Here is a 14,375-nt window from a genome sequence, read left to right on the forward strand (position 1 = left end):
ATCATTGCGCATGTCACAAAAGTCTACGTCGCCGCGTCCCTTCGAACCACTGAATCCCTCTCCCCTCTTCACTCCTTATTACGACAGTTTCATTCGACCGAACGAACGTTAAGGGACGTCGTTCGTCTCTTTGTGCGGCGCCTTTAAGGCCGTGCATCCATTAAATTGAATCAAAAAAAAAAAGAAAAGAAAAAGTAAGAAGAGAGAAACGAGAGATAATATAAAAGAAGATTATTTAACGCGACAGTGTTTTACGTTAAAAGAGTATAACGAGGTTAGGATATCTAGATTAGAATTCAGTGGATCGTTAAGTCATCTAATCACTAATAGGATGCTCAAAATCCTGAAAGCCGGCTGTACCGGCTTTAAGAGACTTCATACAAGCAGCCAGGTGAACATACGATCATTGTTTTAACCCTTTTCTTTTTTTATCCTTTTTTAAAATCTTTCAGATATTATTTTTGTTTCAATTACGTATTCTGAAATGAGCATTTTTCTTTTGTACTCTGTTTTCTCGTTTAAATCTTTATCATTACGAAGTATTTCTTTTATTTTTCGAAATAATCAATTTTCGTTCGAATTTTGTCGATTGCGTTATACAAATTTATTATTATTCCGTTAAAATACGAACAGTTCACATTTTATCGAAAAATTCGATCAGTGCATGTAGGGCATATCGAATAATTTTCTTTTTTTCGATCTTTTAAATTTTCTACAGATTTCCATCTGACCTACTTTTTGTGAAAAGTTTCTTTCTTTTCATTGTAGATATATTATGGAAATCGTTTCATTTTTAATTGATGTATAGGGATGTTCTTTTATAAATCATCGTTACTGTCGTTATATTTTTATTATTCCATTAATTCCTTTTTATATTATTTTACAGTGTGCAAATCGTATCTTAAGTGTTTGTCTCTGATATGATAATAATGTTAGTAATTATGAAAGTGTTCTCAATGAAAAGTCTATAGCATTAAAAGAAATATATACAGGATGTGTACGAAGTGTATTAGCCAAAATTATTATGGATATAAATTAAAAATAAAATAAAAATTAATTGTAGTAATGAACATATAAAAAGAATTTATTGATATATATATTTATTCATTTATTTATTTATTTATTTATTTATTTATTTATTTATGTACGTATAAATTTCAATGAGAATAATTCGTGACATTTTATGTGGAACACCCTTAAGCGTTTCGTAACATCTACGAAGTTGTAATATTTTATGTGGACCATACGATTTATAATTAATTTAATAATTAATCTCTTAATAATTAATTATTGTCTATATGTTATTAATTGACAAATGTCGATATTTTATTTTCAAGATATATTAATATACTAAATGATATATTTATTTGACATGATAATAACAATATCTGTAATTATTTTAGATAATATGATTTATTTATTTAAATAAAAAAATTTCACTTATTACTAGGTTTTGTTACGTTACGAATATGCACGTGGGCAACGGCAATGGCCTCTTTTGAGTGACAAAAATATCTTTGCAACTTCTCGCGAACGACGTTTGAATAAATAGTTAATATGAATATAGTTAACGGCTATGAAAAGGTCCATAACTCGTTTAATGAATTTCTAAATTTTTTCTATAATCTTCCAATTTGATCAAACCGTTTGAATGATTAATTTTAATTATTATTAATTATAGATGATTAATTGTATATAATAAAATTAATGAAATGGAGGATTAGAATTCTTTTTTTTATTAAATAATCAGTATTACTACATTGATTGATATATGAAAAAAGAAATTTTTATGAGAATAATTTGTAACATTTCATATGATTATCATCCTGTATAAATACAATTGTACGATACATACATATATATTTATATATGTGCAAATTATTTTTATGCTCGTATTAATAGAAAAATGAAATGCTAAAATTTCATTTGAATTGAACATTATTTTCTTTTGAATTTGTATTCAATCAATTTCTTTTGAATTTGTACAATTCATATTTTTCTTTAAAATTGATATTCTTACGTACTTTTTTAAATATATAAGTGTAGCACACATGCACGTATAAGAAAAAGAATCACGTGCTCGCGTGTATTCACTCGTTATCCGATTTGTAGGACACGTGGCAAGTTTCTGTTTAGAGTATTAGAAGGGGGAGGGGGTCGATTCATCAAAGGATCAATACGAAGTTGCATGGTGTAAGAGAAGTAACCACTTTTTTGAAAAAAGGATTCTGTTGAAATATTTTATGACGATTCGATCAAATTTTTTTCTATTTTATTTATGTCTTTAAGACTTTTTCTTTTCCTTTATTTTTTAAGAATATTTTTTCTTTCTATCATATATCATATTAAAAATTAATAGAAATAATTGATTTCCGTATAACATTTCGTGAATGATCGTAATACAAATGGAATTGTTTATTTATTTGGATTTGTCAATTTTTCTCGATTACAATTTTAAAATGATTAACGACAACGATTTAAAACTTAAATAGGATCTTATTATTATGCTCGTGAAATTGTAAATATTTTCGAATTACACTCGATAAGTTAGCTTGAAATTTAACTCGATACTATGTCCACAAATTTATTCTGTATGAACTACTTAAGGGTGGAGACAAATTGATATACTTATAGGGTGGCCCATCTTGAAATAGAAATTTTTTCTTTTATAATCTGGAAAATTGAAGAAAAGTATAACACATATATGACATATATTTTATTTTAAAGATTTTTTGTAGTTTTTAAACATACACGCACGCGCATTGTATTTATTTTATCTTCTTTATATCTGTATTTTTAACAGCGTGTTTATTAATTAAAATTTTTCTAGCAATTTATTTGTTATTTCTTTAAATTTGAAAAATTTATTTGTGTTTTTATTTTAGAAACAGCTGCAACCTGTACCTACATCGAAGAAGTTGAGATCGTTGAAATACATGGATGTTACTTTTGGAAGTGCCTTAGAATTAGAACGAGCTCAGACACGGTAAAAAAAATTATAATAATATTTAATATACTGTTTGATTATAAATTAAGGATCAATTTAATATCTTGTTTTTTAGGAGCAATAGAAAAAAATATACATATAAAATTATATATGTATAATTATAAATATAATACAATATAATTATAAAAATTAGATTTTTTTTTAATGAAACCGTGTATTGTTTTAATTAATTAGATGTTTAAACCAGTTATCTTTAAACAAATTATTAATTGAGTGTAAGCCTAAAGTTAATAATTAACGAAATATTAACGTGTGTATAATTAATGACCAATAATATATAGTTCAGAATGTAAATAACCTTTAGAACCCATGAAAAAATGAAAAGCATAAAATACAATCTTTAATAAGTTTAGATACTACTTTACTAATATTATTAATTAATAAGAAAAGCTTTAAAATTTAATTTATAATAACAACAAAAAAATAATAGTTTAGTTAAAATGTTCACTATTTTCTTGTATACACAATCGAAATCCTATATTCATACTTCTTCGTAAATTTTGTAACATTTCAGATGTTAGTTAATTAATAGCATTTATAATTTTTCCTTCTAGTTTTTCTAAATTTTAATTTTAATAAGATTATATAATATACTCCATATGTTAATATCTCATTAATTAGTAACTTTAGGTTTATACTTGCTTAATAATTTTTTTCGAATTAAAAAGATAATCAATTAAAATATCCAATAATAATAATATTAATAAAACAATACAGGGTATTTCATAAGAAAGAATTAAAAATTATTAAACTTCCGGTTTAACCGGGAGTCTGGTGTTTTAATTCGTATTATTAAAATATTTTACATAAGAGATGACGAAACATTTTTAAATATATACATTTTTTCCTATTATTTTTAACAAAGTAGATATTCAACTAGACATTAATTTATGATGAACTTGTATAATAGGATATTTATTTAAATAACTAATTATTATTTCATTGAAAACTTCGAAAGATATCACTAAAGAATATAAAAAGAAAAAAAAGACAGATTATCATAATATTATTTAATTACATTTACATAATATTATCTCTATCGATCGAAGAATCAAAATAATCGATTGATCGATTAGTTCTAACCGATCTGTTATTGATCCGAATCAATATAGAACAATTTATCGATTACAACTATGAACCTCGAACGTCATAACTTTTCATTAAAATAAATCCTATAAGAAGTTTCTATCAGGACTATTTCAAAATAGTCACTATATTGAAGTGAAGTGAGTATATTGGAACGAACGTTCTTTGATTTTAGTTTGATTTTAAATTTCTGATAAATAAAAAATACTATATAACAAAACAAAAACATGGATGATTACGATCATGGCGGTTATTATATCGACGATTTAATTGCGTTCAACGAAATAAATTTTGCAAGAAAATATTCAATTTATGGGTAAGAAGAATGATTCTTATCATTTATTATCAGTTTGATATTGTACAGAAAATATCTTGACAAGTGTTTATTAATTAATTATTAAAATTTCGTTCGAATCGAGTCGACCATTTTGTTAGAGATTTATGATCAATATTTGATATTTGAGATGATATGTCATTTACCAGATTTTGAAATCTATCGGATAATTTGTTCAAATTATTATTGTTAAATTTCCTTAATATGTAATATTAACAATTGTTTATTTTCTAAAAACATTAAAAAAAATTTAAGATTCCTGAAATATTTTAAACATAATAAATGAAAAATAGTATTTCTATCGAAAATTAGAACGAAAATTAGAAATTTTCGTAATAACGCAATTACAGAAGATATATGCGTGTGATGTTTGTCCAGATAAAATAAATAAATAAATAAAAAATAAAAAAGAAAACAATAAAGAAAGAAAATACATACGAGATTTTTTTTAGAAAAATTAAAAAACGTAATAAATAAAAAATAGTATTTCCATCGAAAATTAGAACTTTTCATAATGATGCGATTGCATAAGAAACGCATGTGATGTTCGTGCAAATAAAATAAATAAATGAACAAAAAGAGAAAAAGAAAAAAAATAAATACGTGAGATTTTTTTCGAAAAACAAAAAAATTTAATAAATGAAAAATAATATTTTCATTGGAAGTTAGAATGAGAATTAGAACTTTTCATAATGGCGCGATTGCATAAGAAACACACGCGTGACATTCGAGTAAATAAAATAAATAAATAAAAAATGAAGAAAGAGAAAAAAAAAAGAAAAAAATATAAACACGAGAAATGTTTCTAGAAAAATAAAAAGACGTAATAAATGAAAAATAGCATTTACATGGAAAATTAGAATGAAAATTAGAATTTTTCATAATTGCGATTACATAAGAAATACGTGTGTGATGTTTATGCAAATAAAATAAATAAATAAAGAAAGAAAAATAAACAAAACGAGAGATTTCAAAAAAAAAAAAAATAAATAAAAACGGTTTATAAAAATGAAATATTGTCGATTCGAATTAGTTCGAATGTTCCGAGAATTTGATGTTAACTGACCAGACAGATGTTCATGGACGTACACGTCACATGACAATCCTAGTTCTAATCACGCTAATCGTTAAATTTATTTAACGCTAGATCTACGGATAGTACATCGAATCCAAAATTGACATTTATGATTCTCTATGTATGTTTTTCAAATTCGTATTTCTCACCGGATATAAACTCGATAGTTCGAACGTCGCTTTGACAGAAACTCCAGTTGCTTTTCAGAGTTAATGTCGATTAACATTGCTTAAAATTGCTACTTTTTCTTCTTTCCTATATTTTAAAATATTTCCGAATATCAAAGAGTTCGTTTTTCAATCAGTGTCGGTATCGATCGTATGGAATCTGTTCTGTGCGTGTCTTTTTGAATAATAATTTAGATATAGTAATACAATTATAGATTAGATATAGTAAACAACAACAACAACAACAATAATAATAATAATAAAATTATACTAGAATGAATAATATCGTTTTAGTGTAAATTAATATTACGTTTTTATTATTAATGACGAATCTTGTATTAATTTTATTATTTGTATTTTATTAATCGTGATCGATTAGATTAGATTAGATTAAAAAGATTATTATATTATAACAACTGATTTTTTTTATAATTTTATGACAATGTAATAATCCCACTTCAGTTTTCATTACGATTGAGAGAAAAATCAATTAGATTAATCGTTGATTTTTTCTTTTATTTATATGATGAGAACTTTTTATATTAATTTCATTAATATAGAAAGATGAGAAAGAAATATTAGACAAATTGATTAAATTTATCATGATTTATTTCACTTTATTATAAAATATACTCGGATTTATTTTGTTAATATTGTATTAATTCCGATTAGAAACAAATACTAGAAAAATTAAAATTAGTTTCTTTTATCTTTTTTTCGTTATTTTATAAACAAAAACTACGAAATATTTAATTATGCCGTATATCGACATAAATGATTGAAATTCGAAGATAAATATATTGATTCATACATGGATTATTCGATAAGATCAAAGATTGCTTGTTCAATATGGTTAGAGAAAAAAAATGAAAAATCGACGATGGTGTTAGCACGATTTCTTAGGTAAAACTAATTCATTTGAATATTCCGCATATATACTAATCAAATTTGTTTTGTTCGTTTCTTCTCTCTTTTCAGTGAATACAGCTTTATTCATGACAGTCATTACATGTAGTGAGTACCATGAGTACAATGCATGTCGTTTTCGCCACTTTCACATTTTTTTTCTCTTTTTTTTTTTAATACTAATTTTATTTTCTGATTAAAAAAAAGGCTTCTATTTCTTTTTTCCTTTTATTTATTTTTTTTCTTATAACATAGGATATTTTTTTATTGTTTGTATTGGCTAGTAAAAAAAAAAAGAAAAAAATGAAAAGTTGATGTTTATATAAAATCTTTTTTTTTATAAATGTAATTATAAATATTACTTAATAGTATTGATTATATTTTTTTTTTTGTGAAGCACTTATGTATGCGTTTTGTGTGCTTTAATATATCTTATTTGTTTTTGTATTGAAATGTCGAGTTATGATTAGACACGAGTATTTTCGATATTAATCAAATACCAAGTGGTATATTTAGCGACCACTCTATATATATATATATATATATATATATATATATATATATATCATGTTTGAAGAATTGAGTTAAATTTGAATTTATTACGAAAAGTAAATGATTGATTGACAATATTTAATATTTGCATGTTAAAATTATTTATCAGATTTTAATAGTTCACTTTAGGTTATAGTATTTAATTTTAATTTTGTATTATATAATGTCTTGTTTTATAAAAAGAAGATTAATATTATAGAAAGGATAATATTTATCTTTCTTGTGTAATTATATTTGTTTAATTCGTAACAATAACGATTTGATCTAATCGATTAAATAAAAATGTTAAAAATATTTTTACAGCACGAAAGATCAGGATCATGCATCGAATGCTGAAGATGTTCTCTTTGATATGTTCAAAAATGAAGAAACTGGTCTTCTCTCGGTTGGCAAGTTTCTCGCTGTAAGTTTAACAAATTAAAAAATGTTAAATTAACGAATTCCATTATTCCATAAGTGTAAAAAAAAGAAATAGATTAAAATTAATAGATTAAATTATAATTCATTTGTTAATTTCTAGGCTTTGAGGACAACCGGTTTAAGAAAAAATGATCCCCGACTTCAAGAATTTTCGGACAATTTGAAGAAAGAACATTCGAAATGTGGAGGACACGAAGGCGTGTCATACGAGACGCAGAGATTAGACAGGGAACAATTTAGAAGGTAAACTAATCTGTCAAAATATTTGGGTCGATCAATAATTAATGACTCATTTATTGAATCAGTATTTTTAAACATTTGGCCAATATTTTAAGTAAATCGTCAGTATTCATAATAAAGCATTAATATGTGATACAAGTGATGCCATTCTGACGTAACCCTGATTTAATTCTGACGTAATCATGATATTTAATTATTATTTATTCTGATAATTTATTTTACAAAATACTTATCATAAATTAATAAAATGATTTATAAGACAGGCTTTGTCAACAATTCTTAGATAAAGTTAAATATCTTTTATTCTTAGATTAATTGTTTTTAATGCTTATAATTTTTTCAGACAAATAATTTTTTAAACTAATATTTAAATAATAATTATAATTTAATTTAATCAATAACTCAGTGATAATATTATCTACAGGATAAGTAATAATAAATCAGTGATTATATTATATACAGAAAAACATTCGTTTAAATGATCAACTTAGTTATTTAATAATTTTGTTTCAAACAATGATCGATGCTTTAAAAAATCATTTAGAAACATTATCTTGATATGAATTCATGAATAAAGCTCCAAATAGAGCATCGATATATTTTATATTTTTCTTAATAATTATCTATTATTATTTTGTTTGTTATTTCAGAATCGTAAATCCGAACATAGTGTTAATATCACGAGCGTTCAGGCATCAGTTCATTATTCCAGATTGGCAAGGTTTCACAAAACACATAGAAGACTTTTATTGGAAATGTAAATCGAATACAGAGGGCAAGGTTGCTTCATACATTCCACAGTTAGCAAGAATGAGTCCGGATTATTGGGGAGTCTCAGTTTGTACGATAGATGGTCAAAGATTCAGTATTGGGGATACGTCAATTCCATTCACGTTACAAAGTTGCAGTAAACCATTGACATACGCGATAGCTTTGGATAGGCTAGGACAAGAAGTTGTTCATCAGTATGTGGGCCAAGAACCATCGGGAAGGAATTTCAACGAGCTCGTTTTGGATTACAATAGTAAGGATTCGAATAAAATTTTTATTTTATAACGTACAACATCTATCTTATTTATATGTCGAATTATATTCGAAATACAAAAAACTTTTTGATAATTTAATTATATCGCAAATCGTACGACATTTTATCGATTAATAATACAAATAATAATCAAATGAATGTTGAATATTAAACAAGGATAAGCATTTAAAAGAAAAAAGTTCATTTGTTGATACAGAAAAACCACATAATCCGATGATCAATGCCGGCGCCATATTGGTTTGTTCGCTCTTGAAGGCTCTCATAAAACCCGAAATGACATTGGCTGAGAAGTTCGATTTTACTATGAATTATTTCAAGAGATTGGCAGGAGATGAAAATTTTGGTTTCAACAATGCAGTTTTCTTGTCGGAACGTGAAGCCGCTGATAGAAATTATGCTCTTGGCTTTTACATGAGAGAAAATAAGTGTTATCCAGATAAAACGAATCTCCGTGAAATCATGGACTTTTACTTTCAAGTATATATAATAATATATATATATATAATATTAATATAGTAGAATTATTATAATCATTAAAATCAAAAAATTTATTAGTAGAATGAGACGTCGATTTTTTTTTAATATTTTTTACAAGAAGATTTCTTTTTTTTTCATTCAAGTTTGCCAATATATTTTTCTTTTGTTTGTTAATTATATTTGAAAATCGATGTTCTATATTATGTATAAGAGATACTATATTATAAAGTATAGTATTAAGAACGTTATACTTATTATCGTATACATCCGTTTGCGGTTAACGTTTAAAAATAAAACCATTTTTCCTCGTTGTTGTAGTGCTGTTCAATGGAAGCAAATTGCGAAACTATGGCGGTAATGGCGGCGACATTGGCGAATGGTGGTATATGTCCTATTACCGAAGAGAAGGTCCTTAAACCAGATAGCGTTCGAGATGTACTTAGTCTGATGCATAGTTGTGGAATGTATGATTACAGTGGTCAATTTGCATTCAAGGTTACATGCTATTTTATTATTATTATTGCCTTTTCATCGTCATTATGATTACTTTATTATTATTATTATATTATATTATATGTAGGTTGGAATACCAGCAAAATCTGGAGTATCAGGAAGTCTTCTTGTAGTTATACCAAATGTGATGGGTATCTGTACGTGGTCGCCACCTTTAGATCTTCTTGGCAATTCTTGCCGAGGCGTACAATTTTGCGAAGAACTCGTAACCGAGTTTAATTTCCATAGGTACGTACGATCATCAGATTTAATCATTTAATAACTACAACATTTATTAACATCAATATTTGTCATTTTCGTTTCTTAACAAACTTTTTGATCGATCTGTTTTTTCTACTTATCATTCGTAAATTAATTTGTTAAAATAGTTGGATGCAACATAAAGTTCATAAGCACATTACTAATAATCCTATCGACACATTTTTGTTCTTTTTCATAGATCTACGTACATTTGAAGTGAAAATTAAAAAGAAAAAAGAAAACAAAAAAGAACGGGCTCATATAATAATGTTATTAAAGATATTGGTACAGTAATCACAGCTAATAATAACACGTACCTTTTTTGTTTTTTTTTCTTGGTCTTCCTCTCTGTTTCACGACCCTGCCGTACACTAACCCGCATGCGTACACCCGCCAAAATGCAAAACCAAAATAATACCAAACGAAATGACAAACAAAAACGATGAATGAACGACTTCGGCACACGATCGGCAACACGACTGACCGAATGAAAACTCAACGACCTTCCGTTGAGATTCGTTCTACGCACTCCTCGTCCTCACTCGATTAGTGAAGTAGCTACTATGATCATAGGTACGATAATCTGAAGCACGCGACCAACAAGAAAGATCCAAGAAGACACAAGTACGAAACGAAGGGCCTATCCATAGTCAATCTTCTCTTCAGTGCTGCCAGTGGCGATGTTCCTGCAATGAGAAGGTATCACTTCACAAGTTTTAACTATCTCATTCTCGTTATTATTATTATATCGATTTTATTTTTATTAAATAATGTTAGGCATCGGTTGAGTGGTATGGACATGACATTGTCCGACTATGACGGAAGGACAGCTTTGCATTTGGCTGCTAGCGAAGGTCATTTGGATTGCGTTGAATTCCTGATCGAACAATGTAGCGTACCTCACGATCCTAAAGATAGGTAAGAGTTTTAATTACTTGGGTTAAATATTAATAATAAATGCAGGATTTAATAATTAGAGAAAATTTGTATTATTTTGCTATAGTGTTTTTTTTTCTTTTTTTATCGATAATACAAAATTTATGTTGATAAAAACATTTCTATTTAGATGGGGCAAACGACCAATAGACGAAGCGAAAAATTTCGGTCACGCGCAGGTTGTAGAGTATTTAAACAATTATGCTGTTGCGCACAAAACCGAACGCGAATATGAGGAAAATAAAGAGAACGAGGTGAATGAAGAAAAATCTTCTGAAAAGGTCGGCCAATCGCCATTACCATAAAAAGGATCTCATTAATTAAAAAATTCAAGGATACCGAGGTCATAAAAATCAAACGAGTCAGAATAAACGAGAAATGTTAATTACATATCGATAGTAATCACAACTAACGTTGATGATCTTTGTTCGTATCTCACAATTCTAAAATATTTTTATTTGCATAAATTATTATTTCAAGCGATATATCAATTAATTATTTTTAAAGAGTAATGGACATACTCGATGCAATATCATCGATTAGTTCATTGTTCCGTTCTGGATGACAATTAATCAATTATTTTTATTTATTGATTTTCTTTCGAATTAATTATTATAAAAGCCAAAGAAAAAAAAACGCCTAAGGATAGGCAATATACTATACTTTGTCGATAATATTATTGCTTTCGAATTAGGAATTCAATTCTTTTTTTCATGTTCAAGATGATGAATAAAAAAGTAATACAATATATGTATATGGATATAAATATGTAATAGAGAAGCTTATTCTGTCGATAAATACAATAATTCAAAATGTAGAGGATATATTACCATGTTATCTACATTATCGACCTAGTATGAAGAATTGCCTATTTCCAGGCATAATTCAAATAGATTAATGAATCTATAAGTCAATATTAGTATTTATTTTTTTTTTCCAAGTTTTTATTCAATTTAATCGAATTCTAAAGACTTGACTACTTTCAAATTATTCAATTTAAATCTGTGATTAGAATTTGATAGAAATTTATAAGTTTTTTTTCCAATTAAGCAGTACTTTCTCGTCTACCTCTATTATCGTTATTTCTATAATGATACGAATCTGCTTTATTTTATTATTAAATCAATTTCTATGAATTTCTTTGATTTATTATTATTTGTACTGTCAGTATTTGTTTATTTTCTCTTTTTGTTTTTTAATTTATTCGTTATTTTATAAATTTGATTGCTCGGAAGCGACCTTTTCTACGCTTCTATAAATTAATTAAGATGTAAGAGATCGAAGAAGAGAGATAGGACAGGTGTGATGTCAATTTTTTCGTGATTGCACGAATACATCTAGTACAGAGTAGATTTATTATTATTATTATTATTAATATTATTATAGTTATGCTAAATATGTATAAATATTTGAAATATCTCTCTCTCTCATTCTAACTGCGAATATTACGTTTCATCGGATTGTATATGTGTATAAACAAATAGATATTTTGTTGAAGGACAACAAAAATGACAATAATTGTAATATTTGTAAGCAGGTACTTACATGAATTATACGAGCATACGATCGAAAGTTTTTTGATGATCTACATTTCTGATGTTAGATATTTTACGTGCTGGAAATTAGTGTTTTTGAGATAATATTAAAAATGATCCTTATCGTAGTTATCGCAGCTTCGACTCTTCATATATCCTTTTTTCGTGTTCTTATTGATATTTTTAAGATAAATATTATTTGTATATTGATATTTACATAATTATACGTGTCTATCGATTCATTCACCGTTAGATTTAATAATATTTAATAGTGACATGACGATTAGAGAATACTTCTTTGTTTTTTTTTTATAAAGCAATCGAAAATAATAATTTAATAAAATATACAAATTATTTATAAATACAATTGAAATATCTTTGGTAATAAATATTACAAAAGAAGAAAGAAAAAGATTACTTTATTTGATTAAGAAAAAGAAAAAGCGGAAAAGAATTATTATTCTTTGATCTAACGGTATCATAATTTCTTAGGATACAGTCGTTTATGTAATATGAAATATTTTCATACTTTGTGATGATATATATATATATATATGTATGTATGTATGTATGTATGTATATTATATGGACATTAATTTCAGTATTAGCAAACTCGAAGTTAAGTTCTCTTCTGATATTTTAATACTCAATATCTTGCTTTATAAATGCAACTTTCTTTATAATTTTAGTGATTTCAAAGAATCGATCATTCCGCTGCTATATTATGCTTCTTAGAGAAGTTTCATTGTATTGATGCAAACAAAAAAAAAACAAAAAAGAAAAAAAGGGATGATTGATACGATCGATCCTATTTTCGATCATTATTCGATCATAGATCTACCCATGTATTTGCCGAGTTTACGAAATAAATATTATCTATGAGATCTTATCTGTCTTGTCCTGTTAAATCAGATTGAATGATATATTTTTTTTTTAATTGTTCTTTAAATATCTTACAAATTTTTTTTATATAACAATAAAGTTACAAGTATTTTAAGGAATTTACGTAATGATTGATCTTCATTTTTGTTCTTTATTTAATTTAGTATTTTTTGGTATTTGTATTAGTATTTTCAGAAATTTTTTTTTTCAAAGATATAGTAAAATAAAATAAAAACTAATAATTCCTCGTTATTCCTTGGTTTTTTATTTAACGAAAAACATTTCTTTCTGTTTAATTTGATTACATTTAATCAGTCTTTATATGAAAATAAGAGGTTTACGTAATGTGTTCTTGGCATGGAATAATTAACATATTTTTAGGGAATTTTTCTTTAAACTAGATAAGTAGAGTTTAGAAGGTTCTGAAGATAGTAAAATAAATTGAAAAACTAATAATTTCACGTTATTACTTAATATTTTTTATTTATATAACAAAATTGGTTCCGTTCAATTTAATTACATGTAGTCAAGCTCTGTATAAAAATTCGAGCTCTATAAGCAGCATCCTAACTTCTTGTTACGAAATTATTTAAATTCCAGTACTCTCTTGAAAAATAATGTTATAGTTAGGTGTCAACGACTCAAACTTTTAAATTCGTGAAAAACAAAAAGATCAGACCATTTTGAAAATTGATACTTTTTTTCTAAATGATTTGATTTTCTTATTTTTCACAAATTCAAAATTTTGAAAATTTTTTGTCTAAAATTTACACACTTATTGAAAAAATATTAAAATAAAAAAAGAAATGTGCTGATGGTCATTAACTAGAGGATCATTTTATACGACCGTGAAATTTTTATAATTTTATATTTTAACGAGAAGTTAGGATGTTACTTTGGATTTTCATGCCAGTGGTTGACGCGTTGCAAATTTTTAAAAATTAATATTTATATGTAATC

The 14,375-nt window shown here is 25.9% G+C and overlaps 1 protein-coding gene across 8 annotated transcripts; it reads left to right on the forward strand.

Annotated features, from left to right (window-relative positions):
* The first annotated feature begins 82 nt into the window (after nt 1–82).
* LOC122633671 (glutaminase kidney isoform, mitochondrial) lies at nt 83–13,422 on the forward strand. 8 transcript variants are annotated; one of them, XM_043821839.1, is made up of 12 exons: nt 83–391; nt 2,886–2,986; nt 6,648–6,683; nt 7,431–7,530; nt 7,648–7,790; nt 8,438–8,811; nt 9,029–9,309; nt 9,628–9,804; nt 9,890–10,050; nt 10,621–10,761; nt 10,840–10,980; nt 11,129–13,422. In XM_043821839.1, the coding sequence occupies exons 1-12, from the start codon at nt 332–334 to the stop codon at nt 11,301–11,303; spliced, it is 1,890 nt and encodes a 629-aa protein (XP_043677774.1). In that variant the 5' UTR covers nt 83–331; the 3' UTR covers nt 11,304–13,422. The 8 variants fall into 8 exon arrangements, with proteins under 8 accessions (XP_043677774.1, XP_043677775.1, XP_043677777.1 ...); XM_043821840.1 differs by having other exon boundaries at nt 2,892–2,986; XM_043821841.1 differs by having other exon boundaries at nt 84–391; nt 10,636–10,761.
* Nucleotides 13,423–14,375: the final 953 nt, after the last annotated feature.

This window comes from Vespula pensylvanica, chromosome 13 (assembly GCF_014466175.1).
Source record: "Vespula pensylvanica isolate Volc-1 chromosome 13, ASM1446617v1, whole genome shotgun sequence".
NCBI lineage: Eukaryota > Metazoa > Arthropoda > Insecta > Hymenoptera > Vespidae > Vespula > Vespula pensylvanica.